This window comes from Symsagittifera roscoffensis, chromosome 5, assembly GCF_963678635.1.
Source record: "Symsagittifera roscoffensis chromosome 5, txSymRosc1.1, whole genome shotgun sequence".
NCBI classification, from domain to species: domain Eukaryota; kingdom Metazoa; phylum Xenacoelomorpha; order Acoela; family Convolutidae; genus Symsagittifera; species Symsagittifera roscoffensis.
This window is the reverse complement of record NC_087066.1, coordinates 12,732,766-12,756,813: the sequence shown is the minus strand read 5'-3', so window position 1 is coordinate 12,756,813 and position 24,048 is coordinate 12,732,766. Positions and strand designations below refer to the sequence as shown.

General features: G+C 38.4%; 4 protein-coding genes across 4 annotated transcripts in view; 1 reads left to right on the top strand and 3 right to left on the bottom strand.

Moving 5' to 3' along the window:
* LOC134846382 (ATPase inhibitor, mitochondrial-like) overlaps window positions 1–24,048 on the bottom strand; it is a 181,162-nt gene that overhangs the window by 104,472 nt on the left and 52,642 nt on the right. The gene's annotated exons all lie outside the window — the stretch shown is intronic.
* Window positions 1,264–3,443, top strand: LOC134846604 (uncharacterized). Its single transcript, XM_063863988.1, has 3 exons — window positions 1,264–1,363; window positions 2,046–2,464; window positions 2,859–3,443. Exons 1-3 carry the CDS (start codon window positions 1,264–1,266, stop codon window positions 3,441–3,443), a joined length of 1,104 nt encoding a protein of 367 aa, XP_063720058.1.
* LOC134846280 (uncharacterized) lies at window positions 11,996–16,916 on the bottom strand. The gene is made up of 6 exons (XM_063863566.1): window positions 16,650–16,916; window positions 15,860–16,121; window positions 15,551–15,681; window positions 14,918–15,121; window positions 14,467–14,570; window positions 11,996–14,283 (listed from the first exon to the last, which is right to left on the bottom strand). The coding sequence occupies exons 1-6, from the start codon at window positions 16,821–16,823 to the stop codon at window positions 12,117–12,119; spliced, it is 3,042 nt and encodes a 1,013-aa protein (XP_063719636.1). The 5' UTR covers window positions 16,824–16,916; the 3' UTR covers window positions 11,996–12,116.
* On the bottom strand, window positions 18,533–18,925 carry LOC134846603 (leptin receptor overlapping transcript-like 1). Its single transcript, XM_063863987.1, has one exon. The coding sequence runs from the start codon at window positions 18,923–18,925 to the stop codon at window positions 18,533–18,535; it is 393 nt and encodes a 130-aa protein (XP_063720057.1).

Sequence of the window (24,048 nt, the reverse complement as noted above, 5' to 3'; positions counted from 1 at the left end):
AAACAAAACCTATCAATCCCGATTGACCCGGTGGGTCGATCGATTGTTGCCATATCAATTTAAAAATGTTCACATTCCGGGGAGGGACATGGGGATAGTCGATTATTTATTGCGTGATCCTTATAATTATCCTTGGCCCGAATCGGAATTAGACGAAAGGTTTGTAGTGGCAACAATAAATTCTTTTCACGAAGCGTTATACTGCATGAGCAGTAGTCTAGAAAGCACTGGGTCGCTCAACCGGAACGAAAACGTTCTAGAATATTCTAGAAGGAATGTTGCAAAACACTCATCGCTTAGTGGTTGCTATGGCAACCAAAACGTACAAAAACGAACAAAGCTCGACCGGGACCAGAAAAAACAACAACTTTCGTGACCGCCCAAACAGCTAAACAGCAGCTCACAAAGAAAACAGATCACTTTTTCATCAGTTCAACCCAGCAAACAGTCGTGCCAAGAAACTGCAAAAACAACTCAACAATCAGTCAACAAAATCAGAAAAGAAAACAGACTCAAAAAAAGAGATGTCAGATAACTTTAATCGTTCATACGACTGGTGGTCGGATACACCACAGGAATGGAGAAATGATGACAGAGAGGAGAACATTCTGGACCCGAAGTGGAATCGCTCCCTTTCGAACACAAACGAATTGTCCGAAGAGGAGGAGGTTACGGAGACACTGCAACGGACAAGAAAAAATTATTCGCGGAGGTCGGAAAAACAGAGACAGCTCGGACAGCGAGACAAGAATTCCATCAAGAGTCAAATGGCAATTGCGACCGGACCAACAATTGAGACCGGGCAGCAGGCTACTTTCGTTCTGGCAATTGATCGGGGGAGAATCAAAGACTACAAGAAACATCAATCGGGAGCTAGTGGCAACATCGGAAGAGACCGATAAAGTTCCGGAGGAAACCGATCAAGTACCAATCAGCATCACACCGGCTCATCCAAACGAAAGAAAATTGAGCGATGTTCACGTAATCGAGGCGGATCTGACAACCACAGAAGACATGGAGAGCGATCAAGAGGTGTGCGCGATCGAACCACCCAAAAGGTCCAATAAACAAAAGGAACAGAAGCTGCAGAAACAGCAAGCAGAAGAGTCACTGGACAATCTCTCCAAATTGTTTGATAAAAGTCTCATGGCAGAATTGACTTCCGAGGACAAGTGGATGGACCGCCTCAGACGATTCATAGAGAGAGGAGACAAATAGGGCTTCGAGCTGATGGGACCGTATACGAGTACATTGTGGTCGCAGATGGCGGTGCAGGATGATTGCATTCTGGTGAACAACAGACTGGCAGTACCTCTTCAACTGAAACAAGCTGTGCTCAAACGAATTCATCGGGGACATCCGGGTCAAAAGGCTACGCTAGGAGTGTCACAATACCTGTGGTGGCCGCATATGCATAAGGACATAGTGAACTTCGCGGAATAGTGTCGTAGTTGCACCAGATATGGTAAGAACGTAAAATATCTCATTCCAAAAAATGCGTCAAAACCGCTGCCACTGCTCACGCAACCGGGCCATGAAGTACAAAAGGATTGCATGGGACCGTTAGAAAACCACCGAGGAAAAAAAGATCTACCTTCTAGTAGCCATAAATAGATTCTCGAATAAAGGTCACTGAATCATTAAGTGGAAAGTGTACGGTAAAATTCTTGAGATCATATATAGACACAGATGGCATTCCGGAATCAGAACGATCTGACCAATTTTCAGGATTTAAAGGGAAAACACTCAACAAGTTTTGCACTGAAATTAATATTGAACAAAAATTCTGTCCGGTGGGTGATCATCGGGGTTGCGGTCTAGTAGAACGAACAATGCAAACCATAAAACGAAGATTGGGAATAATGTTGTTAGAAGAAAATAACCGATTGATCGAACCATGTCTTAGTACCATAATGCGAGACTTACGGTGGAACAAGCAGGAAACTATTCAAGTATCTCCTTTCCAGGCAGATTTCGGCGGAGTTCCAAAAAAAACGAATTTAAAATCTTACGTGATAAGTTTATAAACAATTCTGACTATTTAGACAAGCAGCATCTGGAACGATCGGCGCTAACGGCATCACAGCTAAAGCGAAGAATTGATCAATCTCGGGAGAATCTGGAGACAGTCAGAAAAGGGGAACTCAGCAGGGACACCAGCCCACTGCATAAACAGCAAGTACACTCAGACAGGGATCGTCAGAGAGCAAAAGCTCTCAAGGAACTACTGGAAGCAAACGCTCGCTGGAACGAGGAAAAAAGAGACGCAGCAAAAAACGACATACGGCGGATTGTCGATGAAACAGGCCTATCTAACCCAGAACTACGAAAAGAGATGATCTTCTCCTGGGAGAAAAAATTCATAGAGGATAAGGAACAGGAAAATTCGCAGTCTCCGAGGAAGACAATTCTGCGTAAGGATGAATTACTTAAGAGTGACCAAGCGCTCACAAAATCGCTAAAGGTGAAAATATCGACAGAAACGGGTTCGACAGTTAAAACGTCGACAGGATCAATTTACAGAAAATCAGATATCGCTCAAGCGAAAATTTGCTTGCAACAAGAGAAAACGCGGAACGAAAGCAAAAGTCCATCGGCGGAACCACACAAGAAGCTTCAGAGAATCAGTTCTCCAGAAAATTTAGAGGGTATTGATTTGGATGAAGAATTGCGATGTGCCGTGGAACTAGCAGATTTTGTGAACCCGGTGGATCGGTTCCAATAAAGCCAAACAGTGATAACCTCAGAGGACACGGAAGCTGGAGGGGGATTTAAACTTGCCATCAAACGAGCAAAGCCAAACACAGCGGGCTTTTTCGATACCTGGACCTGAAACTCAAGAAGAGGTTGCATTAAAGAAATCAGAGAAAAAGACGAAAGGCAAGAAACCAGACAATAAACCGAAAAAATCGACCAAACAAACTGGTACCGCAGTCGACCAGAGCAGCGAACAATCAACATCCACTTTGGATACCTCGAATAGAGACGTTCAATCGAGCTCCACTCCAAAAAACAAACAAAAGGCCAAACTGAAGAAGATAGACTCAGAAACACGACCTGAGGACATCCTCGACACATTTCAAAACGGAAACCTGGCACCAGCAGAGTGGGAGAATTCTGCGGACCAACTTCTCAAGAGGGATGTTCAAAAAGTCGCGGACAATCTCAGAGGACATGTTCAGCCAGCATCTGAACGGGATACGAGATTTGAGCCTCCTCAGGGGGTTTCAGACGATTCTAGCGCCGAAGAATCGGGAGTTCGACGAAGCTCAAGACAGACTAAGAGTAAAGAGCCACAACGGTTTGGGGACCCAGTCAAACATTCCATCAAGGAAGTATCGGAGGAGTTGTCAGGGGGAGCACTTCTCAAGGCCGCACTCCAGGAGTACCGAAGAAGACTAACGGACTTCCAAGAACGGAGCGACAGGCCTATAGAGTTCTAATTAAGCCTACTGGAAAGACACTTATTCAGGAGGAAATTCGGCTACGCAACGCTGGACAAAGGAAAAAATTGGAATCGACCTGGAAGAAAATTGAGGAAACTGAAAGTCTGCAATTAAAAAATCTTTCAAATTCGCGAACTCTTTGTGAACTGAAAGTATAAAACTCTTTATAGTATTTCATATAAAGAAAAATTTATTTTCCACTCGAGGGAGTATGTCATACTGCTACTGCAATAGCAGTAATCGCATGATGTAATACCTTCAGTTGTATCAATTATTATTATTATGATAAGTCCAAGGTCGCGCGTTCAGAGACATTGTACACAGCTGAGAGCTCAGAGTTTGAACCTGCTGTATCACTCTCAGTGACTATAAAATAGACAGAGAAAACAGTTATTTCAAGCAACAAAAACTACATTCTTGAATTATCACTAGTTTTCCATCAAGATACCGTATAGGATATCACATGGAGCAGCCAGCAGGTCTCGCAGCTCAGGATAATCGTACTGATATGGGAACACCCGTATTTTGGGCGTCAGCAATTTTAGACCCACTGTGGCAATTTAAAATCTGGTTTGAGCAATTTCTAATGGCAGTAACTGTAAAAGAAAATGTAAACCCGGAAGTTATGTCGGAGGAAACAAAAAGAAATCTTAGAAGAACAACCTCCACGACCAGAAACGCCACGAGAGGGAAAGAATGAAGCTGCGACGATTGCCAGAAATCTGCTGTATCACTTTCAGTGATACAGCAGATTGAACCTGATACAGTGATACAGCAGTGATCTCAGTGATACAGCAGATACAGAAGTTTGAACCTGCTGTATCACTCTCAGTGACTATAAAATAGACAGAGAAAACAATTAACTCAAGCAACACAATTCTTGAATTATCACTAGTTTTCCAACAAGATACCGTATAGGATATCACATGGCACGTTCGAATCATGAGTCGCACACAGTCGCAATATGGGTCGCACAGAGTCGCAACATAGCTAATTTGGGTCGCGCAAACTCGCAACTTGAGTCGCGCAAAGTCGCAACATGGGTCGCGCACAGCTTAAGTAATGGAATTGTTGTCGGATTTTTTGCTTGCATAATGCGTTATACATATGCAGATTGTAAAATTATCCAGTATGCGTTATACATATGCAGATTGAAAAATCATCCATGACTTCATGTTAGCATATTTCACAGTTGCGATAATTTAAAAACTGCATTTATTAAATCAACTCTGTTCCAAATCGCTTCGACGAATTCAGTTTTGACCTTCACCCTAGTTTTGGTTTTAGGATAAAGCTAAATAGTAAATTCTATCAGAAGTATAATAGAATTCATGAAATCGGTTTAGAAGACTGAGGGTTCAAAACTAGAATGTGTCCAAGTGCAGAACGATTAAAAAATTGTTGGAAGAGTATAATGATTACATCTGCGGCGTAAATCCGAGTCAAGTAGCAAAAAATCTCACCCTCGCTAACAAATGAGATCGAATTTGATTATATATAGAAAAAGGTGCAGATTTCAGAGCAATTTTAATTCATTTTTGTGATCAACCGTACAACGCTCCCCCCCCCCCCCCCCCCCCCCCCCTCCCCCTAAAGTGACCTAATGAAGAAATTCTTCCCCAAGCATGCACTAATTCTGAAACCTAATTCTGTTTAAATATGCATTTCATACAAACAAGCGTGTTTTTATTTTGAAACCTTGACAACGGCTCCCTCGTTGGGACAGTTCACACTCTTTCTCAAGCATTCACATTCATCAGTTCTTTAACGAATGAAGTAGACTTAAGAGTCTTTATTGACAAGTGCGAGTTGTGGTCTCTCAACCCCTCTCTAGATTTCAGTCTTGTGCCGCCAGAAATAATTGTACATGATGATGGTCTCAAGAACTTAGGAGCTACAGTTTCCCAGTTTCCAACAGGCCAGAGTTCGTTAATCGGATGCTATCCAAGCAAGTCGACAAGTGCCAAGACACCACGGAGTCAGTTCGGCTGCTTGCATACCCCCAACTGGAGCTGCAGCTGCTCCGAAGTTGTGCCACTCTCCCCAAAATTTATTTCAGCCTCAGTACTTGCAACCTCATTTCCGCTTCTGCCGCTCTTTCTGATTTTGACAAAGCCGTTCTTATTGCCCTCGAAGCAATTAAGGTCTCTACCGTTTCTGAATGTCAACGCATCCAGTCTTGGCTGCTTCTTTCGAAAGGCGGGATTGGCCTTCCGATTGCCTCCAAAGTCTGTGACGCTGCTTTCTTAGGAAGTCTGCTTGACACAAAGTCTCCTTGACACAAAGTCTCTTGCCGACCCGATCGAGATCCCGCTCAAAAACCACCCAAGATTTGAACGGTTTGAGCAGTTTTCCAGCAAGATTTGAGCGGTTTGGGCGGTTTTTTGGAAAAACCGCTCAAATCTTGCTGCATAATGAGCGGTTTTTGAGCTGTTTATATAAAAACACTGCTCAAAAATTGCGCAAGATTTGAACGGTTTTTGAGCGGTTTATCTAAAATAAAACACTCAAAACCGCGCAAGACTTGAACAGTTTTTGAGAGGCTTATCTAGAAAAACCGCTCGAAAACCGTTCAGGTTTTGAGCGGTTTTCTTAGATAAACCGCTCAAAAACCGTTCAAATCTTGCGCGGTTTTTGATCGGTGTTTTTAGATAAACAGCTCAAAAACCGCTTAAACCACTCATTATGATGCAAAAATCGGTGCGCAATTGTCTAAAAAACCTCTCAAATCGCTCGAATCTTTCTTCAAATTAAGTGAAAAATCTCAACTCGGGGAGCAGATCACTGTTAACTACTCTTGTGAAATATCCGCTCCGTTTCAAGACTGTGTTTCGACAATGCAGGACTTCAAGCCAACATTTTGTCTCTTCTCGTCTCTCTTGCTCCAAAGGCCCAAACACAGCTGACGGACACCATCAATGACTCTTCCTGGTCACCGGTCCACTCAGCGTCTCTCAGCGACTGAATTCACTGACACGACCGCTTTTGCGACACCATCTTCAACGTCGCCTTCAAGGCCGCTCTTTACCCCAGGCTCAAAAAATTCAACCTCACGAACACCCGTTCTCGTCGAGGTGACATCTTTCTTCCCTGTTGGTCCCGAAGTCGCCCCACCGCTCTTGATGAGACAGTGATAAGTTCTATGCAGCCAGCCACACTCTCTCTCTTAAAGGAACATCCGCTGGTTACGCCCCTGAGATATCCGACGACCGGAAGATATCCAAACGTAGACTTCCCTGTGAAGAAGCCGGCACTACTTTCAATTCACTTTCACACGAAGCTCTCTGTGGCTGGTCCCCGATTGCTACCAAAAACCTGTGTCACGTCGCCATCATAGCCACCCCGCGCACCTCGTACCGCGACCCTCGGCTGGCTGCGTCTTACTCGCTCCAGCAGCTCCCCGTGGTACTTCAAAGAGATATTGCTACGCTCTTCCTCGCCCGATATTATTGTCGTTATTAATTTTATTAGTATGACTTCGTGGATATGCCACTGAGGTTAATATGACTTCAAGGTCAGGCCTAAAGTATCTGTTTAGCACAAAAAAAAATGGCACAAACAGATGAAGGTGCATATGCATGGGTTGTTTTCAGTCCAGTATGTTGAAAAGAAGCTCCACATCAGGCTTAACAGTTTTCTTTTCAGATGAGCTTCTTCAAAAAAATTTGGATGCAGTTAATTCTGAAAACAGTGCGTTAACAGAATCTCTTACGCTGGAGCTCATAATTGATTTCTGATAAATGTATTCTAGGTTGTCCTCCTTCTTCCCTGATGACAAAATAATTTGAAAAATGACTCCATATCTCCCATTGATAACACTGCCGTATAGCAATATAGCTCTTTGAGAATTTTGATATATAAAGGAAGCAACAAACTCAGAGATATCAACGATTGCTTGTACAAACTAATATCGGTGATCCAAAAACGAATTTTCTTGTTGAAATTCTATAGAAGAACAAAATTTGATCACTTCAGCTCCCGGGATTCTGACGCTTGAAGAAGAACTGTGTTAATAACTGCACTATGCAAATAAATTTTTTCAGCAATTTCTTTTGAGCAGGAAAATGTTTGAAAATGGTTCACCGGTTCTATAATTGACCAATAAAGAATTTCATTGATAATCATCCTCAATTCTTTCACAGTTTTGTGATTCTGCCGCTTTTCCGTTCCAAAACCAAGGTTGCATATTTCGGGATTTCTTTGCTTCTGGCCAGTGATCAACTCAGTGACTGAGCCTTGATGGAAGTTGAAAAGGAAGCAGCTTTTGTTGCTTCATTTGTGCAAAATTTTCAGATCCTCTGATAGTTCTTTTAAACATTTTCCTCAATATTTCAACTTTAGGTCGACTGGAACTGCGGTTTGCACATTCAAAAGTAGATCACTTATGTACAAAAGAATCAAAAGACGTCCAAAAACTGGAGCTGTTGAGCTCCGAAGTTACATTAACTTTTGCTGGGAGAAGGCTGCATTGAGTCTGACTCGTTGGTGCTATCATTCAGAGAACCCCGAATCAGGAGAAAAAACTCTTCTGAAATTAATCAACTTCTTCAATAAACTCCCAGCTTCAATTTCTCGAAAAATCGAACAGCAACAACAATCTGCAACTATCTATGCAGCTAAAGTTTTTATAGATTTTAGAGAGACTAGAAATTAGTTGTGAAATAACTGACATTCCTGGAACAAAGCCAAACTGGAATTCAGACTGTTTATCTAAAAAACATTCAGTTATGGCTCAGAAAATGACTTTTTCAAGGACAGTAGAAACAACATTAAATAACGTTACTGGATGATAGATCGAGACGTCTGCTTTGTTGTCTTTCTTGAAGATTGACAACACACTTCCATTTTTCAATTTCTGGTAAAATTTTTTGTTCAATGGAACAAGGATTTTTAATAAAAAAAGACATTGATTCGGTCCTGGTTGTTTCGGAAAATATGGGTGGTGATTGAATTGGCCCTCTGCTTTTATTTACACCAGTCTTTATTTTCACTGCCCTCGCAATTTGTTGAGGGGTCGAGGACTCTTGGTGGAAAATTTTCTCAGCCGAGACGTTTTAGGTATTTGAATATCTCGCTTTTATTTTTTCTAGTTGAAAACACTCCTGTTTCATATTGCTGCCTATAAGCACCTTGCAATCAAGAGCATTCAATTTAAAACGCTTGAACTTTGTTGGCCATGTATGAACTTTTGCAGCGTATCATTAACTTGTTTCTTTGAACTTCCAACTTATTTATTACATGCGCGGATTCAGAGGAAATCCAGGCTGATAGACTTTTCCGTTTCCGAGTTCTAGAAGGGGTTTTTTATCAATTAGTTCGAAGATCCAATTATACCACAAATCAGTATTTACATTCATGTTGCTGTAACAGAAAGGCATGAAAGGGCTGACGAGCATTTACCCGTCTGATTTTCAAACTGACATTTGCAGAAGCTGTAGAAATAAGGTGATTTGATCTTTTGTAGTTGTTCTGTGTCTAGCAGGGTCAATTGCAATAAGCATATGATCAGAAAACGAAGCTGGATCCTTCATTTGTTTCACTTGAGCAATCAAGTTTCATTGTAATCATTTTCTGTCAAACAAGTATTTTTCCATTCAATGTCGGGCAAGTTATAATCTCACGCGAGATTAACATTTTTGGGTATCAGTCTTCAAAAATCCCACATTTTAAACATGGAAGAAGTGCTGACTTGATATGAACTACCGGATAGTGAGCTCTGTAAAACTATAAGAAAAAAAGGCCGAGATTCGAAAAGTTTGATCAAAATGAAAGACTAATTTAAATCAAGTACTTCTGTGTTAAAGTGTTCGTGCTTTATTTGATTTCTAAATCCAATCAGTACTCCTCCATTGCTGTAAATACCTGTCCCATTTTGCTTGCCTGTTAGCTCGGATGTTATTGGTGTTGTTTAAAACTAATTCGCCTTTTTTTTAGATTGTCTGTTAACCAAGTCTCCGTAAGCATTATTATTGCAAAATTCATATAGAGGCGAAGCTGCGCTTCCTAAACACTTGCAAGAACACGACCAAAAAGCAGCTCTAACAAGTGAAATGAGAAAAAGTAGAAATAAGCCTCAAATTGGCTGCTTGTCGGATTAAAATCTGCGACCTAGCAAATTTGAGTCTCACGCACTAACTAACTTCTCATCAACTGATGCCTAAAATTCCAAAAACCTATTCACCAATAACACGGCTAAAGATGCTAATATATAGCCAATTCGATGCAGCAAAAGTAACACCAATAACAAAAAGAAGCAATTTTGCATGTTTTAAACTGGAAAGCATAAAACCAATTTATGTAGTTTATGCACTTCAAAAAAGCGAGATACATTGAGTTGCAAACTTTCTGAAATCAAACTTTTTATTGTTGAACTGCTGTTTGAAACAATTAACTATTTTCGGTTCATTTGATGAATTAAAAATGCATTAACTATGTTAACTTTCGACTGGCCAAATGTCCAAGCACATATGATATTATACTGATTCAAAAGAGCCACCACAATTAGCACTTTTATTCGCGCCTTAATTTAGAAAAATAATGTAAATTCGTACAAACACATCTGCTTCGCAAGTGTATTAACTAGTGATTAGACTACTGATTTGTTGAGTTTTTTTTTATAGATTTAGCAGGTTTCGTACATTGTAAAAGCAAGGCTTTGAAGCTTGAAAAGAGTCAGTTTTTTGTTTTGTTTCTTTTTGGTTTGAATTAGCTAACGTAGATTTTTTTCTGTTAAATTTAAGTTCATTCGCCTTGCGTTTCACTGAAAAGACCATTTGGTTTGAATCATCACCGTCCTTTTCTTTGGCCTCGACCATCTTTTGTTTTCTCAAAGATCTAGCTTCCCTCGAGTAGCCATGTGAGACACAGACACTTTTGAAATTTTCTTCCGAATCGGGCAAGTTTCTCAGCTTTCGGATAGTTTTTTGTCTGCTTTGTCATTGAGTTTTCACGGCTTAAATTAAACTTAAATAACCATATTCGTTCAATATTAGACCAAAATAAAAAAAAAATCCAACTGGTTCTCGCAACTGAAAATATTTTTGATCTTTTTTATCGTTCGAATAACGATTGGAAGGGTTTTTGTATGATAACGATAAAAAAGATCAAAAATATTTTCAGTTGCGAGAACCAGTTGGATTTTTTTTGACTTTGGTCTAATATTGAACGAATATGGTTATTTAAGTTTAATTTAAGCCGTGAAAACTCAGTTGTATTCACGTAAAAGTAGTTTTCGGAGCTTTTAGCGCCATTTTGTAAGCAAAGGTTAAAAAGTCCGCAAAACTTATTTTTTTTGAAATTTTTTTTTCAATATTTTTTCGTTTTTCTTATCACTTTTCTTTATTTAATATGATTGTCAAATATGCCTAGAGTTTTTTTGTTTTGATCTTTTGCACACCTTGCGGAAAATTACAATATTTTGAAAAAAAATTTTTTAAATATTTTTCTAAGACTGTGGTCGGAACATTCAGAGCTACTTGCACAGTAACCGGTTATCCTTGTTGTCTAAATCTTCAGTGTGTTTAAAATGCGCAATTGTTTGACTTTTCAGTTTTTTAACAATTTCTTGAAATTATTTTTTTCGCTTCAAAAAAAAATAATTTGATTAGTGCATTAATTTTCGGTAATTAATTTTGTTTTGTAGCTGAATTGTATTTCTGTTATGTATTTCAGAAACGATTAAAAAGATGCACGTTTAAGTTTTATCACGATCTATAAAAAAAACTGTTGATGATGATAACTATTTGCAACAATTATGGACAGTTTCATTTTAGTCAAACAAAAGAAGCCGAATCTTTCGATAATTATTTCTGGTTTGTAGATGGGGTCTTTTCACTTACTCCGCCCGAAAATCAACGTTTCAAAAACTCGAACGAGAACTATTCCACTTAAATCTGAATGGCTACAATTAGCCAATCAAATTTCAGCATCATCTCAAAATGTATTATTCACAATTTTAGGTCGATTTATGAATTAGCCAAAAAACTTAACTGTATGGTGAAATTTTCTCTCTTATTTCAAACAAGCTGTAGATTTTTACTCAGACCAGAAAAAAAACACAGAAAAGATAGCTTCAGGGAAAATCGAATACTTTCGCAATTGCTCAAAATTCGGCCTTGTTAGAAATCGGCCAATGAGTTAAGTGATCGCATTTGTATTAACTTAACCAATCAGTGCGATTAGTGTTTTGTTTCATTTATAGATTATATATTACAAACTTGCGAAATAAAGAAAATTGGGCGGAATAAGTAAAAAAAAACACGTGGTTGATATAACCTTATCTTTAAAATTATCTTGTGAAAAATTCATGTTTCATGTTAAAGCTTCCAGAAACGAATGAAATTTTGCACGTTTAAGCTTTATCACGACCTACATAAAGTTTAGCGTCGTCTTGAAGTCCCGCCAAAAGCTGTTGGTGTCGTAACAACATTGGTCTTATTAACCGGACACCGTGAAGAACACCTATCACACGAGTTATCGCTGAGAGTTCCAAAATCTAGTTTTCTGTTGGATCATACGAGTCATGATACTTATTCAAAAAGATTTGTCAATTTAAAAACTAGACAATGAGAGAGAATACAAATTGTAATGAACATCACCAATACAGATTAAATGGAAAACAAGATCAAGTCTTTTCAAAATTCTAGTAATTTTTTACTCAAATTATACTAATTACTTCAGAGTCATTTCTTCGAACGTTCGCTTTATTGTTGACCTCGGGGTTGTGTTGATTGCACTCGAAACAGGTGACTTTGTGCCTTCCAAACTGAGTATCCCTAGTCGCAACTCTTGGTTTCCCTTTCTAGGGGTCTTCATGTTTGATGTCACTAAACAGTCTGCATTTTGAACAGTCGGACTAGTAGACGCAGTTGCTAAAGAGTGGATTGATTGTTCTTTCAGTCTTCTAATTTCATCTAACGTTTCGTCTACGTCTTTTAGAAAGTCGGGTCTGGTCACACAATTAGATGAAGTTCCAACATTGCTAGAAGTAGAGGCTTCCAAACCATCATCACTTGCAAGTCGACCACAGCCACTTAAAAGATTTTTCGAAGATAGATTTTTGGATACTTTATTATCTCCAATGGAGTACTTGGTCGTTTCTGATTGTGTAATATCATTGATTTTCGAACTCAGCGCTGATTGGTACCTAGTTGTGATCTCAGACAAACTTATCTGATAATTATTTAGATTGGCCAAGACTGACTGCGTATCAATCGATAGGTTTGTGCTAGTTCTTGCAGAATTTACAAAACTCGGCGTAACTATTTGTAGCTCTGAATTAGTTTTGATACTCGCATCTGATTCAGAGGCTTTCGTTCTTGACACGGGATAGAACTCGGCCGAATGTCTTTTACCAGGCGACAAGGCAATCTGATTGTCATTTGAGAAATCACTTTCTAATCGCTTATTTCTGGACACCTCAGACATTTCAGCACTCTGAGAAACAATAGCTGACGATAGCGATTTGAATTCGTCTAGACTAGAAAGTCTCCCTAATTGAATTGAATTAGATTCCAGTTTTTCTTCATTGCCGTCAGTGGTTTTAATTGACGATGAAGTGCTGTTCAATTTTGTTGATATTCTGTCTCCCACTCGTTTTTCGGTACTTGAAAATATTTCATTCAAAAAAGCGTCTGATTGGTCGGCATCATCCTCTACATGCGGGGGGCATATCTTGGGAGTATTGAAACTACTGGGTACACTTGGTTTTTGACCGATATGTGTATGAACAGAATCTTGCAAATTATTTGTCACCGCATTTTCACAATTTAAAAGGTCATCGTTTGCTTCACCAAACAGATCTGATCCAACTGAAAGCTCCAGTGTATCATTCAGTGATTTGATTTCATTTAGTAATTTTGAACTATGGTTTGATTTTAGGCTGTCATGATCCACAATTTTCCTGCAACTAGATGACCCATCTCGGCTACCATTGTTTTCAAAACTCTTTTCCAAATCATCTTTAGGACAGACATCAATGTGGCGGCTATCCCTATCCTCCGCAACTTGTACATCTGATTTTTCACGATGTGAACTATTATTTCGGTGGCCTGGTGAACTCTCCGAAATAACTTCTAGCAGAGGATTTTTCCTCGGTGATCTTCTGACAGCTGTTGAGTTGATGCCCAGTTCTTGTGCCACTTTGGGCGACTGTGATCTGGGTCTTGGAATCTTAGATGGCGATGGATTCCTGGTCTTTGGAGATTTTCCAGTCTTATCCGTTAGATCACTTTCTAACCCAATCTTATCAGATAATTTTGATTGAACATTAGCAATTTTATGTCCATTGAAAGTGAGAGCAGTAGTTTCAGACAGAAGTTGAGCTTCTGAAGAGCTAGGTTCCTTCTCAATGAACCTCTTAGTTTCATTTGAAAATAAAGTTCTCCTAGTAGGCCTGACACTACTATTTTCACAATTGCTGATCTCATTTTCAATTTCTTTTGCCGCCATTTTTGGAGTACAACTTCCTTCCATTTTGCTTTTTGGTTCAGTCTTGGATTGGTATGGCTTTTTGGACTCTGATTTAGTTGAACTCTTCATAGCTAGATTCTTGCATGGTGATTGTGAAGGCAACGCGATTTCACCGAACGATTTAACACGACTTCCCAACTTCCTTGCACTTGAACTGCCGCTAGTATTGTTTTCAGAAATAGTCTTCAGATTACCCCACGAATTCAATTCTAGCTCAGTGTTTGAGGTAGATGATGAGTGTTTTCTAGCTTCCAGGTCTTTTATGAACTGGTCTTGTCTGTCCAGGGCTTTCTTTAATTGTTCGTTTTCTTTCTGCAGGCCTTCGATAGTTTTCTCCAGTGTAGAGACAACATACTTGCCACCAAACCTGAAACACAAGAGAGCCGATCGTTTTCAATTGCATATAAGACTCAATGAATAGGACCAGAGTAGTAATGATAGTACTAGAGAAAACATAATTGAACTCGTTCTTTAAAACCGACTTTTGAGAAAGTTTTCCAAAAATGCGAAATATCTATAGCGTTAAGTTACATTCCGTAAAAGCACTAACTTGGACGGAGTTGAAGGTGTGGTTCCGTTGCTCCTGTCGTCATGATCCACCCTGCCTAGTGCCCTTTGCAGACTGCTCCTCTCCATCTCCAAGTCCTCATTTCTCTGAAATAACAAAGCAAATCATTGAAATTCACAAGAAGCCTCGTAGACTTTTAGCACTTGAGAAACGGTTACTAAACTACAAACTACACAGCCCATGTTTAACTTCAAGTGTTTCACAGTGCAAAAACCATATAGATGAAAAAGCGCTGATGTGATCTGTTAAATAAATCAATCGATCTCGAAAAATCATTTTCAAAAAATTTAGTTTGACTTAGAGCTTTTAACGCTTCTTTCTACTCTGTTTTATGATATCGATATAATGGAATTACGAATGCTTTGATTGCTACTTCGTATGCTAAAAGTCATTTTTGAGCAAATCAAAGAGCCGATTTGAACTTGAATGATACCTTCTTAAGGGAATCGTTTTCAGCCTTCAGTTCTAGTGACAGTCTAAGAGTGGTCTCGAACTTGTCTGTGGTGCTGAGGAGCTGTTTCATGGAGGCCATTGGGCCATCTGTCTGCACACCTGCTGACTCATACTTGGCTCCCCTCCTACTACTCAACCGGTCTTCTAGATCTTCAATCTCACTCAACAGAAGAGTGATCTCACTCTAAACAAACAAACAAAACAAACAAACAAAACAAACAAGGATAGCCGCTTTTTCTCCTGACAGAAATTTTTCATTTTTTTTCAAGAATCCAAATCACGACCACTGGGGTTTTTTATGATAGCACATTTTACCACTACGAGCTTCCTTCAGGTAGTCAAAACTGGCTAGAAAAAATTACGAAAACTGAACCTAATCCATACTTTTTTCCACTCTTCGAGAGTGACCAGAACAACAAGACACTTTTCTGCATTATTTTTGTATATAACACATTAAATCAATGTTGCGCAAAAGAATCAAAAACTTTTAAATAAATTAGAGAGCAAAAGTTGAAATCGCAGTTATTGGAAACATTTTGTTCAGCCATTTCCTTATCATAAACGCTTTTTCGCACTTTCAAATATTTTGTTAACACACTCAAAACTAAGTTACCTCATATAGGTCCCTCAGAGAGCTGAAGCGTTGGTTCCTCAGTTCTTTTCTGGATAGCACCATTTTCACACACGAGTTTTCGTCTGCACTTTTGCCTCTGTATGTACTATTCGAATGCTCCTCTTGGGCTCCTGTTATTCAAAAAAAATAATGCAAATTAATAGTTCCAAACACGTGAAATAGTAACATGTGCAGCTTCCAAATGTCTGCTTCAAACAAGGATGAAAATAAGGCCGAATCGTACAAATAATCACGAAACGCACAAAATGATTTTCACTAGCAGTAAAATGAAACTTAAACACAACTAACCCAATATAGGTCTCAGACTCTCGACACTCAACGGAATCCTACATGTGGGGCAGAAACTCTTCCTAGGTACACTTCCTCCATTATGAACGGTTCCGTTAGATTGCGATATCTCATCATGACCTCTAGTACCATTTTGGTCGAGACCAATGGCAGAGTTTGAGCCGTTGGAGAGATATGAAGTGTATGAGCGTGGCTCAATCCATCTGTTCACGCAGTGTCTGCAAAACAAGTGTCCATTGGCACACGTGACAGGGTCATCCACCTAAAAAACTTCCAAATAGATCAAAACATCTTCAGAAAACTTTCCTAGGAGAAATTATAGTGCAATGAAGGGACAAGGGAAATCAAAAACCGTTCAAGATGGAAGGCAGAAAAGATAAAATGTAATTGAAACCACAAAGTCTGCATACCTGATAGCGAGATCTAAATTTACAACGGTGACTCAGCAAAGGCTGGTTAGCAGTGAAGTCAAGAGACAAACCAATTAGAGGTTCTAGCGAACATCTTGAAATAAGATTGGAAACTCATTCGGAAATTTCCAGTCTAAAAAAAAACTACTCGAAAAATTAAAAAATAAATGTTTACCTGTTTTTCTCGACAATGAGAAAACTTATTTAAAAATCTTGGTACAATATAAAATAATGACCAAAAAAGTGTCAACATTATACTCCCACTCCATACTTAACTTCCTACGATCTTTCTTTTAGTAAGTCAAAATCGACCGAAAACAAACAGACTTCGTGAAGTGGAAGGAACAAAAATTAAGCGCTTGGATCAAATGTACACTCACCTGAAATCTACATATCCAACAAGTGAACACACAGCTTTGACCTTGATAGGGTGAGACCGGAGTGGAAGGTGGCAGTACTTCAGATGACGTCATCATCCCAGACGAAGAGTCTGATTGGTTAACTGACGAGGCAAGGGGAATCCCTCCGTTGAACGAAGTGTTAGGACTTCTCATGATAAGAAGCAGAAATTAACTGCTATTTTTCAGACAAGGTCCTTACTTGCAACTTGTACAGTATAGTATCCGTTGGACATTTAATGAAAAAACATATCTGAAATGGACAGTTGCCTCAATCGGATTGAAATTGGTAAGCCGGTAGATTAACAAATAGTGCAAGTAAACAATAGTGGAAAAAAATAGTAGTAGAATCAGATATTACTTCTCCAGTGAAAAAAAAGAGACCAAATTCTGAATTGCAGAATTCCCACAGCTCTCGTTCAAAGCACCCAAAAAAAATCAGTAACACAAGTCATAAATTATTCTGCTCGACACAACGAATACTTCGATTATTTAATTAAATGGAGTAAAACAGCATAGCCAAACGCATCCTTACCAAAACTAGTTTTTTTTTACTGTGCAGCAGCGGATTCAGGGTTGATATTAAATCTTTCACGGAGCGACTATTCGCGCGAACAGCTTTAAAGTTGTTTAAAAAACTCGACTCAGTTTTTGACCAATTGAACAGTTTTTGGAACTTTTGCAATTGCTAGCTTGTTTTGAGACTTATTTTTCCGACTTTCATAGCGAAAGTAACGGAATATTTGTGCTCGGGGTGGCTTTTTTTCTTCAGACAAATTTCGATTTTTAAACAAGCCATTTATGACGGAATTTTTTAAATATCATTCAAAAACTATTGTTGTCCTGAGCTCAAATTTGAAAAGATATTTTACCTGTGATCATTTTTCGTAAAGTTATGGGGGTTTAAAGGTTGTCATTTAGGCCAATTTGGGACAATTAACGCGCGATATAATTCGCGCTATTACCGCGTAAGCGGAGATTCAATCCATCTTAAAATCGTTGCAAATTGGTTGAAAGAAGCTTATTTGCCATAATTGATTTGCCACAAGGAGCGAAATTCATCCTTTTGTACTTTATATGGCGTGTGAGGGGATTATTTTATATTGCGTGTGGAGGGGATCATTTTCACAAAAAATCTTGAATTTAAAAATTTTTTTTGATTTTATTCTATTTAATTTTTTCATGTTATTACTGAAGCTCCATAGACCTTAAAAGGTAGTCGGAAAATCCAGGGCTTTGCAATGATACGAGCAGTCTTGTTCGACTTATTTTTCATTTTGGTAGCTATGAATACCCAACCCTTAGTAAAAATCTAGAAACCACGCACTAGTTTTCTTATATTTCTGCTTTCGTTGCATAACAATCAAAATATTGAGAGTAGATATAACAAAACTATAGGATTGCATTTAGCTACAGTGTTTCATAAATAAATGTTTCAACGGCATAGGTCAACGGTATTTTAGAGGTAATTGAGGTTTGAAGATATCGAAAAATTTTGATGGCTCGTGAAAAAAATTGGCGATATAAGATGCTTTTAATTTTGCAGCGGAAATACCTGATTAAAGACCTTTATTAATTGAGAAAACAACTAACATAAACGGGTTTTAATTCTAAAAGAATCTAATTACAAATCGTTTGCTGTGTGAGGATCATACAATGATACAAAAAAATATCGAGCATCAAAATTATGTCTTGCTTATTCAAGATTCAAAGATGGAAATTTGGTACTTAGTTTAGCTCCATTTGTCAAAACGTTTAGAAATTGAAAATTCATAATAGTTATTACTACCAAAGTTTAGATTCACAGTGACGGGACATACTGGCGTAAAATATCGACGAAGATTGTTGACAAACTCAGTTGGATTCTAAATCCACGTTGCGAATGAAAACTGGTCGTCGCCTGTAAATAGCATGAAGTAAGCCAAGATTGTGCAAAACACCACGAAGTTTCCCGCCATGATTAGCACACATGATGGGATGCCTATGATTCCCTGGTGTGCAAACACAGTTGGGAGTCCAAACGCGGAGACTACAATTCCAGTTGTTAGGAATATACACAGATCCCAAAGAGGCGAGTCGCTGGGTTCCAGATCGTCTGTGAAGTGCCTGGCGATGAGACAAGGAGCCGGGGAGAGGGCATAGAAAATGAGGATAAACATAGGGTACCAGTTGTTGTAAAGGGCACAGCCTAAGAGCAACATGAGGACGCCGATGGCCGCGAAAAAAGCCAGCCCAATCAGGGACCGAACGCTGGCCATTAGAGTAGACCTAATCTGAAAAAAAAATTATCCAGTCACTTTATGGGCAAGGTAACAACTTGTGGAAACTACAACTGAATTTTTTTTCTTCAAATTTTGCCTTTTTGGTAAATTTATGGCATTCTACCGATTGTGGCTTTCGTCAATCTGTTGCATAAAAACTTCTTGGATCACCAAAATTTAAATTGCTAATTAGTTGTCTTCTGTGCTGTTAAATGCAGATGCTTTCCATATTATATAATCATACTATCTTCACTATCATTTTAACAAAGTGACAATTTTTTTTGTCTTTTTCTACGAAAGACCGAGCATTACATTAGCAAGATTACACCACGAGAACAGCAATGGGCTCATTTTCATCATTTCATCAGAGCGAAAAAAAATCTTAACTTAATAACTACAAAAGATAAACAATGTTTGGTAATACTGAATTCGATAATGACAATGAAATTTAGAAAAGGTTAATTCAAATTATCTCCATATTAAAATTTAACGTTCGCTTAACAGCACAAAAAGCATGGATTTCATCGTTGTTTTAATCATATTGAGATCATAGAGTATGTAAACATCCACATTATATTTCAATTAAATCAGCTGCCAAAAAAGGTGCCTATCAATAGCTACAGCAGATTTCATTGTGCCCGACGTCAAGTAATAATATCACTTTCAGGACAACTTCCTTCACTTCTTGCAATTCAATTCAATTTCATCAACTTTGGTAATTATATTTTTATTTAAACATCAGCTATTCCGGTATGTCCACCATAGAGGATTATGCGCTGCCAAACATCTATATATAGTTTGTATGGAAAACTACTTATCAAACGACGCTCAGATTTTTTTCGAAAGTTCCGGAAATAAATGTTCTACTGCTAGAATTATCAAGCATATAATTCTCACACTACAGAAGCTGTTTAAATATATTTTTTACAATTATCACCATTCAAATCATACGTCGCACCATAGATGGCGCTATCTATGGAAATGATGCTTCCAACTCAACATTATTTTTTGTCGAAAACATTTATAATATATTCTTAAATGTCTAAACTATTATCGAAAATGTTTCCTTAACGTTACCGTGCTGTAGCTTAACTTTGAAAATTTTCATCACACAACTAAAATTACGACTATATGAAATCAGGATCAAACTGAATAGGCTCACAATTTTTTGTCAGTATGTTCCCGGTTTCAAGAAACAAATATTTAAACATGTTCCAAAACGTAATTATATTCCACTCAAAGAACTTTCGTGGATTCCGCGTATAAACACCTGAAAAAAACAAAAACTAAAAAACAAAAACCAATTTTTAAAACTAGTTTTCAAAAAAATCTGCAAACCGGCTTTCGTAACAATCGCTCTTCTATACAATCAAGGCACTATCGCAAGGTGAAACTTGAGGCTGATTAGGATTTGAAGGTGAGAAGATGAGCGTAAGCAGGACAACGGACGGTCTCTTCTTTTTGATTCCATCAAGACAACTTCTACACATGAGAATTCCACAAGCTAGGGCGAATGGTTTCTTGAGAAATTTTTGACAGACAAAACAGCGCAAGAAACCGAAAATTGCTTCGAAGTCCATTACCAATTAATAATACTTGCTTTTTCGTTTCAACTCAGATAGTTCAGCGACCAAGGCATTTTGTACTTTTTCACATTTTCTAACATTTCTTTCTTTAGTCATTTTCTCTATGAGCTCTTTGGTCCCTTTCTAACTGCGCTTTCTAACTTGTGGGTTACATGTTCCTGAACGCATTCAACACACATGTCCCTTTTACAATTGACACAAAAGAGCGTCGAACAAAAATTTGATCAAAGATTGATTACCCTTTGGCATTATTAATGAGTTCTTTAAAATACGGCAAGCATGAAATATGATAAGGCGTCTCTTCATTTACTTCCCGGATGTCTTGAGTCTGGCCCGCGCTTCTTCTAGTGCCTCGGTGTATGTGGTCCCGGTGTATATGACTATCAAAAATTAAAGCTTCTTTAGCTTCAGTTAGGACCAAGATTCTAAAGCGAAAGAGATCAATTGCATAAACATGCTCATTTTTTGAGACACATCAGATAGTAGAAAATCGCCCAAGAAATGTTTCTGTAAATTCTATTGTTTCCTCGTCGATTAAACAATCTGAAAACTTTGCTAGACCTTCGCATGTCAATTCTACCTCATAGAAATTATTAAGGAAGCAACCCACAAAACACAACGAGCTAGAGCGAGGAACTTTCTTGACAAAAGCTACGAGATTGGACTTGATTTTGTCAACATCTCGCTCGTCATTTGACTTTTGCACGTGGTTGATGTTCGCTCGTCATTTGATGTCATTTGCACGCGGTGATAATGTTTTCCCACCAGTTTCTTTCCAGCTCGCGGAGTCGTCTCTTCATTGGCTTCCTGGTGCCGTTTTGACTTAAAAATCTATTTTCGATAAATATATTTTCATACTTGTTACTTTTAACAAACCAGTGATTGGCTTGTTACACTGTGTACACCTTCTGGAGCTGATATTGAGGCCTGGACGCTACCAAGGTATAAAAAATTCGATTTCTGATACGAAACACCAACACAAGGTAGATATCCTGGCCGACTCTTTGTGGTAGGGCTCATTCTTATTGATGATTCCACCAGTCATTATGGCCTAGATTGAAAGAGACTGAACCATCTTCTTGTTCAAGGAGCCCAGTTACGCATTCAAAGAATCTTTAGAAAAATAAAATGCTAAGAAACGCTTTTTTATTTGATTCGCCGTGTTTTGGCCTGGAATTGTTCATGTTTGTCGTTGAAAACGTAAAAGCTGTAAGATTAACTTCGTAACCAATTTAAAGGCTTCCTTCAATTGTCCTGGTTATATATGTTCGGAAACACAACTGATTTTGTTGTCTATTTGAGTTGCGAGCCTTCTCGTTATTTAAATTCAGTTGCGTTTGAAACCATCCGTCAAATTGAATATTCAACACGCGACAACAAAATTGAACTTATCAGTGCTTTTCCACGCTTCTTTCCACGTTAATGTCTCAACAGTACACCGATTGACGGCCTTGTTTTACTTAACAAATTTCCACGTTTTCCTTATTATCCGCTTTTTTCTTGATTCCAAGCGGGAGCTTGAGGCTGGACTTGTTTCAGAATCTGCCAAAGAACTTCAGGAATACTTGTCAAACACACATATTATTTTTAGGCCAACCTGTAAAAAGTTAAAATCGCTTTCTAACTATCTCTCTTCTAAAAACCAAAAACTAAAAACAAAACTAATAAACAAAAACTAGTTTTTAAAACCAGTTTTCAGAACAAATCTGCAAACCGGCTTTCGTAAAAATCTCTCTCCTATACAAGCAAGGCACTGTCGCTAGGTGAAACTGCTCAGTCCTGGATCATTTCAATTAACTTCCATGTTTGACCTTCGGGAGATCCTTTGAAGTTTGTCAAACCATCCGGCAAATTCCAGTACAATGTGTACAAAAAATCATCAAAATTCATTATAAAAGATTTTCCCTTTCACAGAACGTGTTCTGTATCTTCTGCAATTTGGTCAATGGTTTCACTTTGAATTTCATTTGTTCAGTTTCGAACTCACATGTCACTGTTATATGATCACTTCTGTTTTGGTCTGTTTTTCCGTTTTGACTGTTCGAGCCCGGGGGTCCATTCGGAAACGGAATCTCAGTTGATCTTAAAACAACACACCACATCACACTAAATAAATTAAATAATTAACAAGTTTCTACTTTCTCTTTATTATCCGCTTTCTTCTTGATTTCGAGCGGGAGCTTGAGGCGGGACTTGTTTTAGAGTGTGTCAAAGAACTTCTGAGATACTTGCAGAAACTTCAGAGATACTTGTCAAACAAACATATGGTTTTTAGGCCAAACTGTAACTAGTTAAAACCGTTTTCGTAACTATCTCTCTTCTAAAAAACAAAAACTGAAAACAAAACTTAAATACAAAAACCAGTTTTTAAAACTAAATTTCAAAAAAATCTGCTTACCGGCTTTCGTAACAATCGCTCTTCTATACAAGCAAGGCACTATCGCAAGGTGAAACTTGAGGCTGATTAGGATTTGAAGGTGAGAAGATGAGCGTGAGCAGGACAACGGACGGTATCTTCTTTTTGATTCCATCAAGACAACTTATACACATGAGAATTCCGCAACCAGTTTTTAAAACTAGTTTTCAAAAAAATCTGCAAACCGGCTTTCGTAACAATCGCTCTTCTATACAATCAAGGCACTATCGCAAGGTGAAACTTGAGGCTGATTAGGATTTGAAGGTGAGAAGATGAGCGTAGGCAGGACAACGGACGGTCTCTTCTTTTTGATTCCATCAAGACAACTTCTACACATGAGAATTCCACAAGCTAGGGAGAATGGTTTCTTGAGAAATTTTTGACAGACAAAACAGCGCAAGAAACCGAAAATTGCTTCGAAGTCCATTACCAATTAATAACACTTGCTTTTTCGTTTCAACTCAGATAGTTTAGCGACCAAGGCATTTTGTACTTTTTCACATTTTCTAACATTTCTTTCTTTAGTCATTTTCTCTATGAGCTCTTTGGTCCCTATAACATCAACTTTCTTTAATATTTCGAGTGCTTTTTCTTGTTTCCGACTTTTTGCGCTTTCTAACTTGTGGATTACATGTTCCTGAACGCATTCAACACACATGTCCCTTTTACAATTGACACAGAAGAGCTTCGAACAAAAATTTGATCAAAGATTGATTACCCTTTGGCATTATTAATGAGTTCTTTAAAAAACGTCAAGCATGAATTATGATAAGCATTGACACAAAAGAGCGTCGAACAAGAAATTGATCAAATATTGATTATCCTTCGGCATTATTATTGAGTTCTTTAAAATACGGCAAGCATGAAATATGATAAGGCGTCTCTTCATTTACTTCCCGGATGTCTTGAGTCTGGCCCGCGCTTCTTCTAGGGCCTCGGTGTATGTGGTCCCGGTGTATATGACTATCAAAAATTAAAGCTTCTTTAGCTTCAGTAAGGACCAAGATTCTAAAGCGAATGAGATCAATTGCATAAACATGCTCATTTTTTGAGACACATCAGATAGTAGAAAATCGCCCAAGAAATGTTTCTGTAAATTCTATTGTTTCCTCGTCGAT

Bases quoted from the DNA above. Each gene is read 5' to 3' on its own strand.
- LOC134846604 (XM_063863988.1), top strand. From the start codon at position 1,264: ATGGCGGTGCAGGATGATTGCATTCTGGTGAACAACAGACTGGCAGTA. The intron at 1,364-2,045 runs GTCAAAAGGCTA...CTGACTATTTAG, and splicing joins AATTCATCGGGGACATCCGG to ACAAGCAGCATCTGGAACGA. The intron at 2,465-2,858 runs GTGAAAATATCG...GTTGCATTAAAG, and splicing joins CGCTCACAAAATCGCTAAAG to AAATCAGAGAAAAAGACGAA.
- LOC134846280 (XM_063863566.1), bottom strand. From the start codon at position 16,823: ATGAGAAGTCCTAACACTTCGTTCAACGGAGGGATTCCCCTTGCCTCG. The intron at 16,122-16,649 runs GTGAGTGTACAT...GAAGTTTTTTAG, and splicing joins GTTGGATATGTAGATTTCAG to GTGGATGACCCTGTCACGTG. The intron at 15,122-15,550 runs GTAACTTAGTTT...TTGTTTGTTTAG, and splicing joins CTCTGAGGGACCTATATGAG to AGTGAGATCACTCTTCTGTT.
- LOC134846603 (XM_063863987.1), bottom strand. From the start codon at position 18,925: ATGGCCAGCGTTCGGTCCCTGATTGGGCTGGCTTTTTTCGCGGCCATC.